The 21,611-nt window shown below is 43.6% G+C and overlaps 2 protein-coding genes across 3 annotated transcripts in view; one reads left to right on the forward strand and one right to left on the reverse strand.

The window, feature by feature from the left end:
• Positions 1 to 13,725, reverse strand: part of GVQW3 (GVQW motif containing 3) — a 31,561-nt gene extending 17,836 nt beyond the window's left edge. The window contains exon 1 of one of the 2 annotated variants that reach the window (XM_024131769.3): positions 13,261 to 13,725. In XM_024131769.3, the coding sequence (XP_023987537.1) occupies positions 13,261 to 13,725 (465 nt within the window). Of the gene's footprint in view, positions 1 to 13,095 lie in introns of those variants that run through there. The other variant, XM_007104947.1, reaches the window with a different exon arrangement.
• Positions 13,726 to 14,471: 746 nt separating this feature from the next.
• The window catches only part of THAP12 (THAP domain containing 12), a 28,494-nt gene continuing 21,354 nt past the window's right edge, over positions 14,472 to 21,611 (forward strand). The window contains 1 exon segment of the mRNA XM_024131745.3: positions 14,472 to 14,809. Within this exon segment, the coding sequence (XP_023987513.2) occupies positions 14,721 to 14,809 (89 nt within the window). The 5' untranslated portion in view covers positions 14,472 to 14,720.

A 21,611-nucleotide genomic window follows, 5' to 3' on the forward strand; every position in this document is an offset into this window, starting at 1 on the left:
GATTAGATATTTCAGAAGAAAGGATTAGTAATTTGGAGACACAGCAATAAAAACTACACAAAAAGACACCACAAGATGGACTTCCCTGGTGGAGCAGTGGTTAAGAATCTGCCTGCCAATGCAGGTGACACAGGTTCCATCCCTGGTCCCGGAAGATCCCACATACCACGGAGCAACTGAGCCTGTAGGCCACAACTACTGAGCCTGCGCTCTAGAGCCCGTGTGCCACAACTACTAAGCCCACTTGCCTAGAGCCTGTGCTCCGCAATGAGAAGCCACCGCAATGAGAAGCCCACACACCACAGTGAAGAGTAGCCTTCACTCGCTGCAACTAGAGAAAGCCGGAAGCAGCAATGAAGACCCAACACAGCCAAAGATAATTAATTAATTAATTTCAAAAAAGAGACACAACAGAGGAAAAAAGACCAAAAAAATTGAATAGAGCATCATTGAGTTAAGGAACAACTTCAAGTGGCCTAACATACATGAAATTGAAGACCCTAAAGGAAGTAGAGGCAAAAAAGTTCTTTTGAAGAAATAACAGCCATAAATTTTCCAAAAATGATGAAAACTTTAGGACCACAAATTCAAGAATCCCAGTGAACCCCAAGCAAAAGAAACATGAAGAAAACTATACCAGGTCATATCTTAATAAAATTGCTAAAGTCAATGATAAAGAAAAAGTCTTAAGACCAGCATGAGAGGAAACAGTACATACAGGGGAACAAAGATAAGAATTACAGCAGACTTTTCATCAAAAACAATGTAATCCAGAAGATAGTGAAGCAAAATCTTTAAGATACAGAAAGAAAAAAAAAGAATTGTTAACTTATAATTTGCAAATATCTTTCAAAAACAAATGTGAAAATGGGGAAAGAATAGTCTTCAACAAATGGTGCAAGGACAGCTGGCTATCCACATGCAAAAGAATGAAGGTGGGCACTTACCTCACACTATATACACCAACAAACTCAAAATGGATTGAAGACCTAAATATAAGAGCTAAAACTATAAAACTCTTGGGAGAAAACATAGGGGGAAATCTCCATGACTTTGTTTTTGGCAATGGCTTCTTAGCACAAGCAACCAAGGGAAAAAATAGATAAATTAGACTTCATCAAAATAAAAAACTTTTGTGCATCAAAGGACACTATCAAGAAAGTAAAAAAAGGGGCTTCCCTGGTGGCGCAGTGATTGAGAATCCTCCTGCCGATGCAGGTGACACGTGTTCGTGCCCCGGTCCAGGAACATCCCACATGCTGCGGAGCAGCTGGGCCAGTGAGCCATGGCCGCTGAGCCTGCACGTCTGGAGCCTGTGTTCTGCAACGGGAGAGGCCACAACAGTGAGAGGCCTGCGTACCACAAAAAAAAAAAGTAAAAAAACAATCCATGGGAATTCCCTGGCAGTCCAGTTGTTAGGACTCTGCACTTCCACTGCAGGGAGCACTGGTTTGATCCCTGGTTGGGGAACTAAGATTCCACAAGCCGTGCAGCTTAGCCAAAAAATAAAATTAAAAAGTTTTTTTTTAAAAAAAGAAAAAGTAAAAATACAATCCACAAAATGGCAGAAATATTTGCAAAGGATGTATCTGATCAGGATTTAGTATCCAGAATATATAAAGAACTCTTACAACTCAACAACAAAGACAAATGACCCGGGACTTCCCTGGTGGCCCAGTGGTTAAGAATCTGCCTGCTAATGCAGGGGACATGGGTTTGAGCTCTGGTCCAGGAAGATCCCACATGCCACGGAGCAACTAAGCCCGTGCGCCACAACTACTGAGCCTGTGCTCTAGAGTCCGTGAGCCACAACTACTGAGCCCACACGCCACAACTACTGAAGTCGGCATGCCTAGAGCCTGTGCTCCGCAACAAGAGAAGCCACCACAATGAAAGACTGTGCACTGCATTGAAGAGTAGCCCCACTTGCCGCAACTAGAGAAAGCCCACACACAGCAACAAAGAACCGACGCAGACAAAAATAAATAAATAAATTTAAAAAGACAAATGACCCAAATAGAATGGGCAAAAGACTTGAATTGACATTTCTCCAAAGAAGATACACACAAGGGCCAAAAAATACATGAAAAGATGCTCAGCATCATTAGTTATTAGGGACATGTGAATCAAAACCACAGGATACCACTTCACACTCATTAGGATGGATATAGTAAGAAATGAAAAGTGTTGGAGAGAATGTGGAAAAATTGAATCCCTCACCTTGTACATTGTTGGTGGGAATGTAAAATGGTGCAGTTGTGGAAAATAGTCTGGTGGTTCCTCAATAAGTTAAACATATAATACCATATTACCCAGCAATTCCATTCCTAGATATGTACTCAGGAAAATTAAAAACAGATGTTTAGGGACTTTTCTCATGGCGCAATGGTTATGAATCCACCTGCCAATGCAGGGGACACGGGTTCAAGCCCTGGTCCAGGAAGATCCCACATGTTGCGGAACAACTAAGCCCATGCGCCACAACTACTGAGCCCGCACGCCTAGAGCCCGTGCTCCATAACAAGAGAAGCCATGGCAATGAGAAGCCCGTGCACCGCAATGAAGAGTAGCCCCCACTTGTTGCAACTAGAGAAAGCCCGCATGTAGCAACGAAGACCCAAGGCAGTTAAAAATAAATAAATAAATTTATTAGGAAAAAACAAAAAAAACCAGGTGTTTAAACAAAAACTTGTACACACATGTTCATAGCACCATTCATGAGTCAAAAGGTGGAAACAACCTAAATATCCATCAGACATTTAAACATCAACAGATAAACAAGAAGTGGTATATCAATACAACAGCCTGTTACTCAGCCCTAAAACGTAATGAAGTTCTGATGCACGCTACAACATGGATGAATCTTGAAAACATTATGCTAAGTGAAAAAAGCCAGACACAGAGGTCACATATTGCATGATTCCATTTATTCGAAATGTCCAGAATAGGCCAATCCACAGAGACAGGAAGTTGATTAGTGGTTGCCAGGGGCTAGGGGAAAGGGGGTGAATGGGGAGTGACTGTTCAATGGATATAACGTTTCCTTTTGGAGTGTTCTGGAACTAGATAGCGGTGATGATTGCACAACACTGTGAATGTGCTAAATGCCACTGAAATGTACACTTTAAAATGGCTAAAATGGTGAGTTTAATCAGAAATTTAAAGAAGCAATTTCCATAAGTCTATTCTTTCATTCATCTATCAAACATTTATTGCACAGCTCCAGGCAAGCTTTATTCTGGATGCAGGCAATACAGAGAAATCAGATGTGGTCTTGGCTTTTGAGTTCATGGGTTGGTAGGGGAGGAAAAACATTCTGCAGACAATTAAGTTCAATTAAGTGTTAGGGTTTTCTTCACTTAAGAATGGGCACTGTACACTGTGGGGACTGCTTTGCCAAGAAGTGAGGGGTAGAGAATAGCAATGGTAAGGCTGAGGCTTGAGTGCTGAGTAGGAGTTTTCTAGGTGGATGGCAGCAAGGATGGATTTGAGACAGTGGGTGTGACTTGAGCAGGCTCAAAAAGGTGGCATCAAACAGCCTCTGGTTTTCAGCAAACTCCAAACTAAATAGCACATGTGCAGCAGCACAGAGGATGGACTTCAGGACAGCGATGTGAGAGGTGGGTGACCACCCTGTCTGGTTGCAGTAGGTGATGCTAAGACATGTTAGGGGAATGACCTGGACTTGACTGCATGTGAGAGTCAAAGGAAGTGTGATGCCAAGACTGGGCCACTTTGTTGGTAGTGGAAACTGCCAGTCCCTAAAGTGGGTCTGCAGGACATTCTGTTCTCAGGGGACGTGAAACTAGAATTTATACTCCTCCCCATCTTATGTATTCTACTATTTTTTAATGATTTTTTTTCTTTTTGTATTTATATTTGAAACCTACTTCCCTTTTCTTTGGGCTTCCTCTGTTTTCCTGTGTGAAATATATGTTACTCTGGAAATGTCATGGCATAGTATAGTGGCATTTACAAGTGAAGTGTAAAGAATTTTCAGAACATCTAGAAACGCAAGTCTAGGGTTTAGGAATATAAGCCCTAACGATGTGATAGCGTTCATGCCTTCAGACACTGTGTCATAAATATAAACACACCCGGAAATTTGAGATAGGATAGAAGAGATAGTTGAGAACTTTATTAGGATTTATGTGCCCAGATTTTTAAAAATGTATATGAGAAATATTAAAAACACAAAACATAACACAGTACGTGGGAAGAACATCTGGAAAAAAATGAATGACAGAATGCCAACATTTACTTGTGAATACACAGTCTGGGAGAAGGACCAGGGGGCCTGGACACCACAGGAAAACTTGGAATAACCTTTGCACCACCTTCTCTGTCATAAATATGTTCCCCCCAAACTGCATGTAAATCTGTTGCTGGTAAATCATATTTATCAAATGCAAGGGTGACCATTATTTTAAAGTTATCTTAGAATGTACACTTTAGTAAAGGAAATTATTACCAATGGAGTAATGGAAAAAACCTCACTGGACTGAGAGAAATTCAAGGTCCTTCATTATTATCCTGGCTCTGCCACCAACTAGATGTGTGATTCGAGAAAATTCACTCAATCTCCCTGGGCCAATTTCCTCATCTAATCTGGGTTGTAACTCTGAATTTTCACTTATTAGATTCTTAAAGCAAGATACAGGGGTACTGGCCCACAGCCCAATGTCTAGTTTCTTCTGAAAGGTGATACTGCAGGACAGAACTGAGGGCCCTTTTACATAAGAGGAGCTGGGGATGGCAAGGCCAGCAGGCCAGTTACCAATGCTTTGTGTGTTTTGCCCCTTTATACTCCACTTTCTCATTTCCACAATCACCCTGTGATGATAATAACTTTTGTTCCAAATTCTTTACAAAAGCTTGTTCCTTAGAGCTGTCCTCTGGGAGAGACTGACAGTCTAAGGTAGGAGCCCATTCTCAGTGGTCTCTCCACCTCTGGCCCTTTCCCTACCCCCACAAGGCCGGTACTGCCTAAGGGCAAGCACTATACCCTCTGTGCCTAGTTCGGGCCCCGGCCTAAAGAAGGAATTCAGTAAATGACTATTCACTGGATGTTTGTGAAGGAGCAAGCTGAGGCAGAGAGATGAGTCTGGTGAAATTACTGAATCCTAGGGGTGAACTTCTGGCTGCTTCTTTAAACATTTCTGAACTTCCCAAATTTTCTACAATGGGCAAAAATATATAGAAACCATAAGTATTAAACTCTCTTTTTCCAGGCTTTTGGTCAATGCCCTGGTTTCCCATAAATAATGTAAATTTTGCCCAGTTCTCCGATGTTTGGAACAGAACAAAGGTCACACATCTTTTCTTTAAGAGAAACAGCCAGTACAGTTTCCTAGTCCATTTTGCTTAAACAGCAAAGAAACAATGCATTTGTCTTTGTGGACAAATGCCATCTAGCTCCAAGCAAGGACCCCTGCCAACTGGCTTCAGAAAAGGCCATTTATCAGCAGTGTTTAGGCACCACCTTGATTAAACTGCCATACAGGAAGTACAAAACACATCTGTAAGCATTCTTTTGTCTTCTTAAGCAAAATAGATTTAGGCCGTATTAACTTGAAAGAGGTAAGACGGCAATGGGTCAGGCCTTTCGCTGACTACTACCATGCTGTAGACTAATTCAGGAACTGTTAGGAAGACTGAAGAAGCAAAGGAAATTACTCTCTATTGAGTACTTACTACATGCCAGATATTGTGCTGGGCACCCCATATACATTATTTTAATGTAAGCCTCACATCTAACAATCACTATCTAACATACTATATTTTCACTCATTTATCTTATTTCTTGTCTGTTTCCCTCACTTAAATGTAAGCTCATAAGAAGGAACATTTTTTTTGTCTTGTTCACTGCTGTATCCTCAGTGTCTAGAACAGGGTCAGATACATATAAACAATCAATAAATATTTGTTGAATGAACAAAGTGAACATCTCCATGAGACAGGTTTTATTATTCTCCTTTTATGGATGAGTAACCTGAAGTGCTCTAGTGGTGCAAATGAACTGCCCAAAGTCCCATGGCTTGTTAAGGAGCAGGACTAAAACCCCAGTCTCACTCCTTTGTTCTTTCTACAGACCAAGAGACTTAGACCTTGAAGAACTTTTCCAGCTTGACAAATCTGTAACCTAGATGCCTATAAAACACGTATTTACTTTGGGTACTCATTTGAAAATCTGAAATTTCACCGGGGAGATATATTTGGCATTTTAATGGTAAACATGTTGCTAAAATAACAATCAAAGACACATTTCCCCAACAGAACAACAATTTCATCTATGGATAGACAGGAATTATCTACATCATTTCATATTTGAAAATCCTGTGAATGATTACTCTTCAGATATAAATAAAAGCACAGTAATTCTGGACACCAACAAAAACATTTGCAAACCTTCCGAGTTTCCTAAGTTACATCATTAAGATGACTATTGATATTCATGTGGTATTCTCAGTGTGGAATATCAAATACTCCCATGTACATCCGTGTTGAGTGTCCCAGCATGGGAGGAGGCAGACTCGGCACATCGAAAGCCATTCGTATCCTAAAGAAATTATATGGGAAGCTCAAGGATTCTTCAGAGAATCAGTTGTTATAAAATCCATCTCAAGAATATTCATTTTGTATGAGAGAATACAAGAATAAGGTTAATTTTACCCAGGAGAGTACTTCAAATCCTTTCCATTTGTCAGAATATACTTGATCCATATGTGCTCCTTTACTTCCCTAGGACCACATAACAGGAACATGCCACTTGTGGTATCTTCTCATATCACTTGGGATTTTTGTAGGGATTCTGGTCCCCTTCTCCTTTGGGGAAGGCCCCTTTCCCTTCTGTCCCACTCCTGCTACCAATACAAGAGTATCATACAGTCTCTATGTGGACCCAGCCAGTTAATTGTTCCTGGACCAAACTAATGGTTTGGCTCCATTCTCTCCATTGCCAACTTTTGGTGCTATTGCTTTATTCTGATAATAAAAGTATTAATATTTTAGAAAAATATTTTTGGATTTATGTATATAATTTTGCATGTCACTCTTTTCACTTATAAGTATTTTGCCATGCTGTTTTAACACTTCACAAACATTAATTATAATGACTGCATAATAGTCTATTGTATTGTCATAGTGTAATTTACTTAACCAATTTTCTACTGTTGGACTTCTGGATTGTTAAAGCATAAACTTTGCCCACATTTCAGACTATTTCTTTAGGACAGATTCCCAGAAGTAAAATTAGAGGATCAGAAGTTATAAACATTTTTAAAGCTCCTGATAGATACTGCCAAATTGCTTTTCAGAAAGCTGTTGCCAATTTACACTTCCAACATTGCCAGCGTGTTTTTCTACCAATATCGATTGGTCTAAAGGATAATAAAATGTAAGTGGAACATATAGTCCTTAAATTATTAATGCAGCTGGAGAGGCATCATGACCACAGCAGAGAGGCCTGTGGCAAAGGTCATACTTTTTTGCAGGTGTGCAATTAACAATGAGGTAGTGTGAGCACATGGAACAGAAGTTTTGCAAGAGTGAACAGCAATATAATTAGATTTCAGACTGTCAAATCTAAGGCTTGTGTCTGCTTTGTCTGTTGCTGTACCCCAGCACATAGGACAGTGCCTGGCACATAGAGCCACTCGATAAAAATTTGCTGAATTAACACAGAATCTCCTTTCAGATGCAGTTTTTCAGCAGCTGTAGGATTTAGCCACTCCTGGATTCAAAGGAAACATGACTGGCTGGATTAAACACCCTTGCAAAGGTCTGTTCAATCCTGAGATTCTATTTCAACTTTGGAAAATCAGTTTAAATGAAGGTGACACAATATGGCACTCTTTAGGAGAAAAACAAGTAAACATATCTAAAAGAACATAGCTTGGTACCAGTTGCCAATATATATATATAATTTTTTTACAAGCATGCAAAAAAATATAATTCAATGAGTTTTGTCACCTCCATAGTAGTCACTTTCATAGGTGATAACAAACTTATTCAAATGCTGTTCATGATCAAGGCAATTTTGGAATTACCTTCTGTTCTTTCTGTTATCACTGGTTGTAACTTGGCACCATTTTCAGTATTGCCAATTTTTTTGGAAATATTACAAGGGCAAAATATAGGTAGTAGTTTGTGTATTATAATTTTTAGCCGAGAACAGCACAAAACTTATTTTGTGAATCAGAATATGGTCAAGGTAAAACAGTCAATCATTCAGCTCTACTTCACACTCCCGGCACCATAAAGACTATCTTCAATATTCCACAATTTCTATAGTAGTAAATTGTCAGACTGCCAGATCAGTTTGGCATTAACAATGTTACTGATGGATCAATCATCTGTCATTTTTATATACACATTTTATATACATTAGACCAGGGGTCAGCAAACTATGGTCCATGGACCAAATCTGGCTCACCATCTGTTTTTCTATGAACTGCAAGCTAAGAATTTTTTTTTTTTTTTTTGCGGTACACGGGCCTCTCACTCTTGTGGCCTCTCCCGTTGCGGAGCACAGGCTCCGGACGCGCAGGCTCAGGGGCCATGGCTCACGGGCCCAGCCACTCTGCCGCATGTGGGATCTTCCCGGACCGGGGCACGAACCCGTGTCCCCTGCATCGGCAGGCAGACTCTCAACCACTGCGCCACCAGGGAAGCCCAGAATTTTTAAAATATTCACAGTGGTTTGAAAAAATATTTTGTGACATGTGAAAACTATATGAAATTTAAATCCCCGTATCCATAAATGAAGTCTTATTAGGACTCAGCCATGCTCATCTGTGTCCATATTAGCTATGTCTGGTTTTGCATTAAAATGTTGAGAAATTACAATAACCACTGTATGGCCCACACAGCCTAAGACATTTCCTTTACAGAAGTTTGCTGACCTCTTCACTAAATCCAAGTGGGACCTAAGAAGTACTAAAGTTTCCCACTACAGATTTTTTGTTTCTGGATATTAATACTGGGAGAAGGGTGATGCAACTGGGACAGTATTTGCAAGGATCTGATAAGACAGAGACTAGAGAAGATAAATATGAGTGTTGCCTCAAATAGGATGTAAAAGCCTGGCAGAATCTGAGGGGTCTGATCCAACTAAGAAGGAGTTAGAGAACGCAGGGTTACATAAACAATCCCAGCAGCAAAGAAGACTCTTATTGAGCGACATAGGACCCTGGTGACCAATCCCAAGGAGCCTAGTGAGACTTGCTGGCAATGAGGTCTGTAAATGGCAGGCTGGCTGATCAGTACATGTGATACAGTGACAGTTCCCAATAGTACCCGACTCCTATACTAGATATCCTCAAGTCATTTAGCATCCAGATTTATCCGGGCACCTCCAAAGTCTGGACTCTAAGAAATGGATCTGAAAGGAAGACTCTGGAAAGCAGGCCCCAGGTACACATTCTTCCCAAACAATAACATTTCAATGAGAACTCAGAGCCAGGGGCAGAATTCAGAAGACTGCAGAACTACCCACGTTTTCGAAATCAAAGATTGGTGAATATTTTATTCTTTCTGTTTTTTATCATTACTAGTGGGACAGGTGGAAGGTGGGATGATGGGTGGAGAACGGACTGGATAAACTCAATGATGGAATGATCTGCCCTGGAAAGTGTTTATTCCTCCCGGACTTCCAGCTGTAGTGTATAACATTCCATGTGGATTTTGAACCAGAATGGGGAAGGGGAAGGTCAGCCTGAAACCCAGAGAGATTCCTTGACTGTGTGTTTAGCTTGAGAATTATGGTCAAGGTTTGCAGATGGCCAGCTCTCTTCCTGACATCCTACAGAGAGCCAGGCTTCATCTCTTATGGTTAGATGGAGCTTCTCCTGCCAGGGAAAATACAGTTGCTGGGAGAGTGCGATTTGCATATTATATCTCTGAAAAACTTTCATAACTCCTGAGTACGAGAGGTAACCAAACTGCCTCAAGAAACTGGTAATACTGGTTGCCTCTGGGGAGTGGAACCCCTGGTGGCTAAGGGTGAGAGGGAGATTTTTGTTCCTTCCCAGTGTGCCCCTTATATATGAAGGCAATCTGGGGCCAGGGATGGAGCAATTTCTTTACTCAAGACTATAGGGCTGGGAATTCCCTGGGGGTCCAGTGGTTAGGGCTCTGTGCTCTCACTGCTGAAGGCCCAGGTTCAGTCCCTAGTTGGGGAACTAAGATCCCACAAGCTGCGTGGCACTGCCAAAAAAAACCCTCAAAAAACAAAAGACTATAGGGCTGAAGTGGGGAGCTGGAAGAGGGATCTAAAAATCAGAAGAGAGAAAAGTTGCAGTTGAGTGGAAAACCAAGACCAAAAGGGGATTTCAAGGTCAGCATACCAAAGTGGCCCAAAGCAGCTATTGGAGGGTGTGGTCCAGAACCAGAAAACAAAGGCCAGGGAAACAGAAGAGCAAGAGCAAACTGGAGAATAAACTGAGTGATATCTGAGAAAAGTCAAAGATAAGGGCCTAGGGCATGATGGGTGGAACCCTGAGATTATAGGATGAAAAAGCTCAAGAGGCCTAGGCAGCAAGGTGCAGGCCAGGCAAAATTATGTCAGAAATAAAACAGATTTGGCGGGTGGACACATAAGGGGTACTGTTACCTGAGAACTCTCCTGCCTGAGGACACTCTTTTGAGATTATGCTCTAAACTGGTGTGTAGAGATTCTGACCAGACGTGTGAATGGTTTGCTCTGCATGAATATTTTTACTTCCCTCCAAACTTGAGGCTTCCTAGGGTTTATTATCATCTTACTGAATATTTTCTGAGAAGCCTTGCAAATGGGCAATGGGTTCACGTAGTGCAGTTCAACCTGACTACCGCCCAGGACATGATCTAAGGTAATAAGTTAAGTCCTTTTCATTACAGCTACTTGTAACAATTTGAATTCACCCTCCTGATTACCTGCTTCTGGTTGCTTTGTGTCCAAACCCTGTCTGGGACAACATGGCTTCCAGTACCCTACTCTCCAACATGGTCTTGGTCTAGCACCTTTGGCAGGGTCACTCCAGCCCTGTTTACAGGACAGGAATAAATCCAGAAATAAGTTCTTTCAGGAGCTCTGTGTTATCACAGATTGGAAATAATGCCTGTAGGTACTGTTGTGGGAACCTGACCTGGGCATAGGGGCATACAATTCTGCAACAATTACCCCCTGGTCTGAGCAAGGATTAACATTGGTTCAGTCACCAAGTTGCCAGCTGTGGCGGCTTTCTTCTAGAAGTGCAGTGTCCCTGTTGCAAAGGCCTTATGGGGAGCCCATGGCCTTATCCGATGTAGAAAGATGTAATGATCCTGAGATGGAATGTCTAGAAATTGCTAAGTAGGCAGACGTCTGTGAGCTGTTGCTTGGTTTGAGAGCTTTCCTGAACAATATCTTTTATTTGTGAGATAAGGTCTAAGTTTCAGAGTGCCTCAAAGCTGACAGGTATTAGTGGGAAACTTGTAATTTTTTGAAGATGATAGTGAAAAGAACTAAAAACAGCTGTGTTGAATAAATGTTGGGCCTCTACTATCAACCAATACTGTTTACTAACTTACCAGTTAAATAATAGGAATGTAAAAATCCTTGGGTTAAAACATAGACATTGGCCAATCCTGTGAAATGCTGTTACTAACCATTTCCCCCACCCAACACACACACACACACACACACACACACACACACACACACACACACACTCCTCCACCAGGCATTCTGAGATGTTTCCAGTCTATGTGGTATTACTTGGAACCCAATTGGGAAGAGTTCCATTCCATGAATCCTGGCAGAGAGCCAGAAAGAGATAAAGGAGTCTAAACTAGTAAAGACTGCTTTTTTGAAGGTCTGATGAGAAAATTAGATAATCAAATAAGTAGCCTATTATAAACCTATCCACAGACTCGGGGGAAGCAATTTATAAACTACTAGCATAGAGTTGGGAGTGGAGAGAGGAAGCAAATCATCCCAAATTATTTATCTTCTGTATAATACCATTATCTTCCTCTTTGGACTTTGCTATTTCAGCCAATAGTGCCCTCATTTTCCTACTGACGGAGGTTCGGAGCCTCATGCTGTTCCACCCTCCTGGGAAGCATGTCCTCATTTCCTAGCCTCCTTGTCCCATCCTTCCTTATGGATCCAGTCCAGGAACTACCTCATCCATGGAGTCCACCCAGCCCTTGGTGATCTTATTTCATAATGTCACACTGTCAATGCTCAGCAGTGTTCTAAACATTGCAGGTGCTCAAAAAATAACACCTGACAAGGTTGATATTAGTTACTAAAAACAGGCTGCTGTGTGGGAATCAGCACGTAGGCAGCAGACTCCCTTAATTCAAGGTCTAGAGTATCACCTTGCCTTCCTCCTCACATATCACAGCCTGGACCTGAGTGCCCTGGTTTCTATTTTCCAGGACCAGATCCTCCTCCTCCATCAGAGGGGATACACCCAAATGAGGGGGGGTGGGGTTCCAAAGCACAAGACTAGAATGAAACAAACCCAGCACTTCTGTGAGGGGTAGGTCTGTGAGAAGGTCAGGATGGGTGGCCAACCCCTGAGTTCTGAGGGTCTCCCACTGAGTCATTTGGGAAGGATCGGCCCTTAGCATTGCTCACTATGTCAGTATGCCACTGCCTTCTGTACCATACCTCAGGCCCTGACTGTGAAGCAGGTTGGAACTGTAGGCCTTCTTTTGGGGTCCTCCCAGCAGAGTATGCCTCCCTGGGCACAGAGAGAGAGACTCCAAGAGGTCCTGCTGCCACTTTTCATTCATATGATCCCCTGAGGCAGAATACTGAGAACAAAGGAAGAGGACAGCCACAACAAGCTAAGGTCTGGACAGTGAAGAAAAAACTTGTTAAGGAAACAAAAAAGAAGAAAGAAAAATCAAGCACAAGCAAGTACCAGAAGTCAACATCCAGAAGTTCTTCAAAGTTGTGGAGAACAGCAAGGAAGATGGCCCAAGAGTCCAGCAAAGAGTAAGTAGCAGGGCCATGACATGTAGAGAGGAGTCGTAAAGAAGCTGAAAATAGATAAGCGGCAAATGAAGGAGCCTAACCTTGAGGCAGCTTTCTAGTTTGGGTTCAACTACCCCAGATTCCTTTCACCACGGTGTGAACCAATCCTGAGCCGCCCTGCTGGGGAGGCTCCTTGAAGATGAAGCCTGCAGCAGCTGGCTGGCAGGATGGATTTTGGGATGGGATACAGGCAGAGGCATTTCCCCACCAGCTTCGCACTGGAGATGACTCCATGGTTCAGAACTTGTTACTTTTTCCCTCACACATGAGCTATTTTTCCTAGTTTCCTTTGAATGATCAGACCTAAAGTCAAGTTTTCGAGGCTTAGGCTTATCCTTCAAAATACCCGATATAACTTTTGCAGATACCTTCCTCATATTCAGGTTTTCTTTCAGAATGAGCCTAACCGTTTCTTTATCTAAATTTAACTCTTCAGCCATCATCCTCACAGTTAACTGCCTATTCGAACAAACCAAGTCCTTGACCTTCTGGATATTTTCATCCGTCCGGTGGGTGACTGGACGACCACTTCGGGCATCATCTCGAATGTCTTCCCGCCCTTCTTTAAACCTTTTGTGCCAGTCGAAAACTCTGGCCCTTGACATGACTTCATCCCCATAAGCTTCTTTTAAAAGATGGTGGGTTTCACTTGCAGACTTGTTCAATTTCACGCAGAATTTGATACTAATCCTTTGTTCTAGATATCGGTCACTCATTTTGGCACTCAAATAACACACGAACGTTAAAATGCCACGACTGTAAGGGGAAGACAGAGGGACCAATCTCTATAGGGCTGCAGGTGGAATCATGTCGCTATTCTTGCTCCTCTGAAGCCTCATCAGGGAAGAGTAATTGCTCTTCTGAGTTTCAGCCCCTCGGCTTCCAATCTAGAAGCTAACGGGGCCAAAGAGTAGCTGCAGAGCTGGGGAAAATGAAAGCTCCTAGAACCCACGTCTGCGTCCAGCTCCGCGGCACGGAGATCTGCTGGGGGTGTGCAAACCAGTTACTAAGGCCGTCCCGTTCCGCGGCCCTTAAGAGTCTATGGCGATTTCCGCAATAAAAGCCTATGTGGTGTTAATTTAAGCAAGCAAGAAGCGATGCACCGGTGATGTAACGTGCAAACTCGCTCCAGATCTGCAGAAAACGCGCACGCGAAACCTACCGGAGCTGCCCCGGGATCCGAGGCTGTAGAGTCCGGGAGACACGCCCGCACGCGCCATTCCCTCCACTCTCGGAGTAGGCCGTGCGCAGGCGTACTGCGGCAGCCTGGGCCAGGCCCCGCCTCCGCCTCCGCCTCGCCACACCCGAGCAGGCGCGCTTCCTTGCGCGTGCCCGACCGCGGAGAAGTCGGCGGAAAGGAGGGGGCGGGGGAGGAAGGCTGAGGGAAGAGAGGGCACCCCCGGGCGCCAGGGTGCATTGTGGGAAGGAGGCGGCAGCGTCCCGGGCGGGCGGGAGGTGCACCAGCGGCGGCGGCGGCGGTAAATCCTCCCGGCCGCTCACAGCACTGTGGAGCCGCATCCCCAGCCCGGCCTCGGACCGCGGCGCCCCTCCTGCCCCTCGCGGCTTCTCTCCCGCCCGCCCCTCCCCCCGGCGCGCCGGCCCTAACGAGCCGGCCGGCCGGCCTGGCTCCCCTCCCCGGCCCCGACGGGCGGGCGGGCTGCCCTGAGGGGGCGGGGAGGGGAGGGCTGGGCCGGCCGGCGGGCAGACGACGATGCCGAACTTCTGCGCGGCCCCCAACTGCACGCGGAAGAGCACGCAGTCGGACCTGGCCTTTTTCAGGTTCCCGCGGGATCCAGCCAGGTGAGCGGTGGGCGCGAAGCTGGCAGCCCGGGCCCTCCTCCGCGATGCGCGCTGCCAACTGCCGGCCCCGGGCAGGCTCCGGGGCTAAGAGGGGCGTGGGGGGGCACAGTTATCGACCCCAGCCCGGCTCCGAGGTGGGGAGCGGGCCTCTAGCCGTGGGCGGGCTGGCGCTCGAGGGCCTTGGAGCACGTGCGCCCGCGGGGGCTCGGCGCGTAGGGCTCCACCCGAAATTAGAGGCAACTGGGGCGGCGCGGGCGGGGTAAGGTGGGTTCTCTCCCTGATTAGCTCGTGTGATCTCGGACAAGTCTCTGTCGTCTCTGGGCTTTAGTTTCCCCAGCTGTCAAAAGAGGGACTTGGATTCTATGGTTGTGGTCACCGGGGCCCTTCTACCCCCGGGACAGTGTTTCTTTTTGCAGTCCGACCACCTTTGATCTCAAGTCAGGTCACAACTACTCCCTCTTTCGGACTTGTTCATGGTTCAGATTCTGGCTCTGACCGTTACTCATTATCTCACTTGGTTAATGTGGGGATAACGGGGGGTGGGGCAGGGGCGGGGTACGCGAGAGGGCATGGGAGTTGGTATTGAAACCTCTTCTCTGAGGTAACCCACACGCTCTGACTTGTATTTAGAGAGTGGTAGAGTAGGGACTGTGTTTGAAAGGCTGAGGATTTTTTCCTTGGCATCCCTTGTTGATTCATTCATTTCAGATCAACGCCTACTGTGTGCTAGGGCACTAACATTAGAGGTACCGGAAATTCACAGTGAACGAGGTAGCGTTGCTGCTTGCAGAAAGCTTACAGTCCATTAAGGAGGCAGATATGTAAGCAGGCGATTATAATATAGCATGCTGTTATTAGTTCTACAAATATCTGTCGAAGGCCTACTAGGTACTAGGCGTTATTCTGAGCACTGGGAGGGTACAGATGAATAAATCGAAGTCCCTGCTCTCATGGAGTTTACGTTCTAGTGGGGGGAAATAAGTAAATATACCTTGTGTCAGATGGTGATAAAGACTATGGAGAAAAAGCAAGTGTTTGACGGGGGGTAGGGTAGGGGAATAGGAGTAGCAGGGGAGGCACGATTGCTATTTTAAATAGGATTATCAGAGAAGGCTTCACTAAGAGGGTGTATTTGAGCAAAGACCAGAAGTAGGTTAGGGGGTCAGCCGTGGAGGTATCTAGGGGAAGAGCGTTTCAGTCTCTGGAAACAGTAAACGCACAGGCAGGGCATGCTTGTTAGAGGTCACCCAGAAGTCTGGTTGGACTTCTAAAGCTGGTTTGAGGAAGGAGGGAGAGGGAAAGATGAAACCAGAAAAATATGTGTGTGTATGTGGTAGGGGCAAATTGTGTAGGCCATTGTAGGCGGTGGAAAGCACTATGGCATTTATACTGAGTGAAATAGGAAGTCGTGGAAGGGTTTAGAGGGGAGAGACGTATACTTTAAACAGGATCACTGGGTACTTGTTAAATACATTGTAGGGAGGCAGAGGTGAGAACAGAAAGGCCAGTTAAAGGCAATTGCGATAATCCAGGTTAATAGAGGGGGAGGTGGTAAGTAGTTGCATTTAAGATATATTTTGGAAGGTGAAACCAACAGGATTTGTTAATGGTGTAGATGTAGGTTGTAAGAGAAATACTGAAGTCAAGAATGACTCTTAAGATTTTTAATCTGAGCCTTTATTGAGCTATGGAAGACAGGGAGGAGCAGGTTTGGTGGAGGAATATTAAAAGTTTGGTTTAGGACATGTGAAGTTTGAGAGGCCTGATAGACATTCAAGAATAGATGTCTTCATACTATATACATCAATGAACTCAAAATGGTCCATATTTAGATCAATGATCTAAATATTTAAGAGCTAAAACCATAAAAAGATATACAAGTCAGGAATTTAGAGACTTCCAGACTGGAGATTGTAAGTATGGGTGTTCTCAATTTATGGAGGGTATTTAAAACCGTGGAACCAGGTAAATAAAGCAGAGTAGGTATGAGGATTGAACCCTGGGGTGTTCCTAGTGTTTAAAGTTCAGGGAGATGAGGAGGAACTAGCTCAAGAGAGTGAGGAAAAGCTGTTGGGTTCTGTGGGAGCAGAGGAGAGGAGCATCTTAATCTGACTGAGCCTCACTTCATTCAGCATTATTTTCCTTTGAGCCAAATTGGGAGTATATTTCACTTGTGTAATGAGGGCACCACTAGTCAATTCTGGACCACAGGTTGTTCATGTTCATAGGTAGTGAATACTCTTCATTATACTTCTTAGTCAGGGAATATGTCCTTTAGGGGCTTACAGTCTCAGATTTGGAAGGAGTTTTTAGATCTAGTGCAGTATCCTTTGAAGTGTCAGAATTCCCTCAAGAATAGTGGCTTTTAAACCTTTTTTGGGTCTCTGTCCCCTTTGGGAATCTAATGTAAGGACCGTTGAGAAAAGACATCGACACAATTTCATATCAATTTTTTTATGGATCCTTTAGGGATCCTGCGCATTTCTGACAGGTGAGCCTTTGCTAAAACACCTCCAGTGCCAGTTTCTCTGTGAGGGGATACTTGAGGATTCTGGACAGCTTTGGCTATTGTTTCTTCCTTTTATTGAGTGGAAATGTGCCTCCCTATAATTTATGCTTGGGAGGTCCTGGTTTTGTTCTTAGGGTGACAATGAACAAAGCTGTTCCCTGTTTTATTTTATTTTTAAATTTTATTATTTTATTTTATTTATTTTTGGCCTCGCCATGCAGCATGCGGGATCTTAGTTCCCCAACTAGGGATCAAACCCATGACCCCTAGAGTGTAAGTGTGGAGTCTTAACCACTGGATCGCCAAGGAGGTCCCCGGTGCCCTTTTTTTTTTTTTTTTTTTTTTGGGGTATGTGGGCCTCCTCTGTTGTGGCCTCTCCCGTTGCGGGGCACAGGCTCCGGACGCGCAGGCCCAGCGGCCATGGCTCACGGGCCCAGCCGCTCCGCGGCATGTGGGATGCAGGCTCAGCGGCCATGGCTCACGGGCCCAGCCGCTCCGCGGCATGTGGGATCTTCCCGGACCGGGGCACGAACCCGTATCCCCTGCATCGGCAGGCGGATTCTCAACCACTGCGCCACCAGGGAAGCCCCCCCGGTGCCCTTTTTATGTAAGAGCCCCTTGACTATTTCAAGACCAAATTATGAACTTTTCTTAATTTTTTTAAAAAAATATCTTTATTGGGCTTCCCTGGTGGCACAGTGGTTAAGAATCTGCCTGCCAATGCAGGGACACGGCTTCGAGCCCTGGTCAGGGAAGATCCCACATGCCGCGGAGCAACTAATCCCGTGCGCCACAACTACTGAGCCTGTGCTCTAGATCCTGTGAGCCACAACTACTGAGGCCGCGAGCCGCAACTGTTGAAGCCCACGCCTAGAGCCTGTGCTCTGCAACAAGAGAGGCCACCACAATGAGAAGCCCGTGCACCGCAGCGAAGTGTAGCCCCCACTCTTTGCAACTAGAGAAAGCCCACACCCAGCAATGAAGACCCAATGCAGCCTAAAATAAATAAATAAAATAAGTAAATTTGTAAAAAAAAAAAAAAAAAAAACACCATCTTTATTGAGATATTCACATACCATACAATTCACCCATTTAAAGTGTGCAGTTTAGGGCTTCCCTGGTGGCGCAGTGGTTGAGAGTCCGCCTGCCGATGCAGGGGATACGGGTTCGTGCCCCGGTCCGGGAAGACCCACATGCCGCGGAGCGGCTGGGCCCGTGAGCCATGGCCCCTGAGCCTGCGCGTCCGGAGCCTGTGCTTCGCAACGGGAGAGGCCACAACAGTGAGAGGCCCGCGTACAGCAAAAAAAAAATAAAATAAAAAAAAATAAAGTGTGCAGTTCAGTGGCTTTTGGTATGCTACATTATTAATTTTTAAATTTTTTGATAAAAATATACTGTTGTCCCTTGGTATCTGCAGGGGATTAATTCCAGGACCCCCCCCCACCCTGCGGATACCAAAATCCATGGATGCTCAAGTCCCTTATATAAAATGGCAGTAGTATAACATAAAATTTGCCATTTTAACCATTTTTTTAAAACCATTTTTGAGTGTATAATTCAGTGGCATTAATTACATTCACTATGTTCTGCAATCATCACCACTATCTATTCCACAGCTTTTTCATTACCCTGAGCAAAAACTCTAACCATTAAGCAATAACTCCTCATATCCCAGTCAACTTTTCAGTCTCCATGAATTTGTCTGTTTTAGGTACTTTTTACTCATACTGTGAGTGGAATCATACAATTAATAGTCCTTTTGTGTCTGGCTTCTTTTACTTAACAGTGTATTAAAGCTCTTAACTTTTTTCTGAACCAAAGGTCAATACTATAGGATTTCAAATTCTACTGAATTTGACAGTTTTTTCCACTGTGCCCAGAGTTACTTATAATAAAGGAGTACAGTAGTTTCCAGAGTTTATTGAATTAATAACAGTATTCTTAGGGTTAGTGATTATAACTAGTTTTTTTTTTTTTTCTGTAAATGGGTTGTAGGGAGGGTTGATAAAAGGTGACATTGCCACCCTCTGTTATTCAAAAGTTAACTCGCATTGTTAACTAACAATAAAGATAAGTATATTTAATGCTATTAAATAGTACATTTCCCATTCATCATATTTATAAATGCCTTGCACACTTTTAGAAACAGCTATTTAGAGGTAACTTAAAATTCAAGAGTGTAGTCAATAAACGGCACTATGTGGAATTTCATACCCTAATATCTCATATTGGTTTAGAAAAAGTGGCATTAATGTACTTTAAAAAAATATAATAGAATCAACTCACCTTAGGGCAGTGGCAGGGAGATAGATTACCTGAAGTTAAAGTTTAAAAAAAATGCCTAAATCATTATTGCCCCAGGATGGCTTGACTAATGCTCAAGCTTGGCAGGAACCTGGGGGCAGGTCACAGTGGAACTCATCCTCAGACCAGGTAAAGGTAGAGCTAATGAATTGCTCTTATTATTAGAGAGAGTTGGGCAGTTGAAGGGCTCTTCTTCCTCCTCAGGCAGTTAGTACTGACTCATCCCTGAGGTAGTGAGGTCTTCCAAGTTTCTTTGGTAATTTAATCAAAGTTAATTGAAAGATGATGTACTCTAAGATGTAAAATATAAAATGGTGGTTTCCCAGGCACTTGTGAGGGTCTCCAAGACCCTTTCAAGGAGTCTACAAGGTAAAAACTACTTCATAATAACACTGATATTATTTGCTATTTTCATGCTTATTCTCTCAGGAGTGTACAGTGGATTTTTTTAGGGGCTATGTAACATTATGAAATCACTGCTCAGATAAAGTATATTTTGTGTTCTATAAAATTTTCTAAGTATGATTATTCAGATGCAGGTGTTTGTTAGACATTTTCTTGGAAATGAACAAAATAAGCAACTGACAGCCAAGCATTCAAGGAAAAATTAGAATTTTGGAAAATTTATATTCATCACTTTGAGCTTGACAGCTCTCTAATATTTAGACTTTTCTGATGCAATCAGTGGTGATATTGATAAATGTGACTTTTAATATATTGTATAATGAAATGTGTTACCATTCCGATGGTCTGCCTAACTCAAACTGATAAATTCACGATTTTACAAAGACATGCATGGATAAAAGTTCTATTCAAAGTGCAAGTTAGACTAATGGATTTTAATGAAACAGTGTGAAAAGGCTCATTGGTCTGGTTTCAGATTCCACATTGCAGCTAATCTTTAAGAAACCACCACTTGTGGACTTCCAGTGCCCTATCAAAGAACATCCACAATTATATGGGAAACAGAGGAATATTGTAATAACCTTTTAAACTGCATGTCATTGAGGAGTCATTGTCTTTGGTTGAAGTCAACCAGAACAACATATGGCAACAGATTAAATACAAAAGCAGATGTGAGAATCTAGGTATCTTCTGTTAAGTTGGACATTAAAGAGATTTGCAAAGATGGTGAACAGTGCCATTCTTTTCACTAAATGTTTTTTGTTTTGGAAAAATAATTATTTTATTAAAATGTTATCTATGTTAACATGTAATGGGATTGCTATTTTTAATGAATTAATAAATATTTTTTAAATTTGTAAGTTTTAGTTTCTGTAATTATGAACATTGTTAGATAAAATGAACATAAACAAAAGTTCTTTAGATAGTTAATAATTTAAGAGGTAAAGGGGTCCTGAGACTACGAAGTTTGAGAAGCACTTCTGTAAGGTACAGTCTTAAAGTACTTTCATATGCTCTCATTTAATCCTCCAAACAATGCTGTGAGTTGTAATAATAACAATAATACTTTATTCTGTATGCCAGGCACTATTCTATGTGTTTTTTTTTTTTTTTTTTTTTTTTTTTTTTTTGTGTTACACGGGCCTCTCACTGGTGTGGCTTCTCCCATTGCGGAGCACAGGCTCCGGTCGCGCAGGCCCAGCGGCCATAGCTCACGGGCCCAGCCGCTGTGCGGCATGTGGGATCTTCCCGGACCAGGGCACGAACCCGCGTCCCCTGCATCGGCAGGCGGACTCTCAACCACTGCGCCACCAGGGAAGCCCTAGTCTATGTGTTTTATGTACACTATTTCAATTAACCCTTGCAATAAATTTTGAGATAGTTTGAAACAGGAGGGAAGGGGGCAGGGCACAACCTTTAAAAGAATGACATAGCCATAGGACATGATAAACACTGGTTAAGGGGCTTCCCTGGTGGAGCAGTGGTTGAGAGTCCGCCTGCCTATGCAGGGGACATGGGTTAGTGCCCCGGTGCGGGAAGATCCCACGTGCCGCGGAGCAGCTGGGCCCGTGAGCCATGGCCACT

This window comes from Physeter macrocephalus, chromosome 16 (genome assembly GCF_002837175.3).
Source record: "Physeter macrocephalus isolate SW-GA chromosome 16, ASM283717v5, whole genome shotgun sequence".
NCBI lineage: Eukaryota > Metazoa > Chordata > Mammalia > Artiodactyla > Physeteridae > Physeter > Physeter macrocephalus.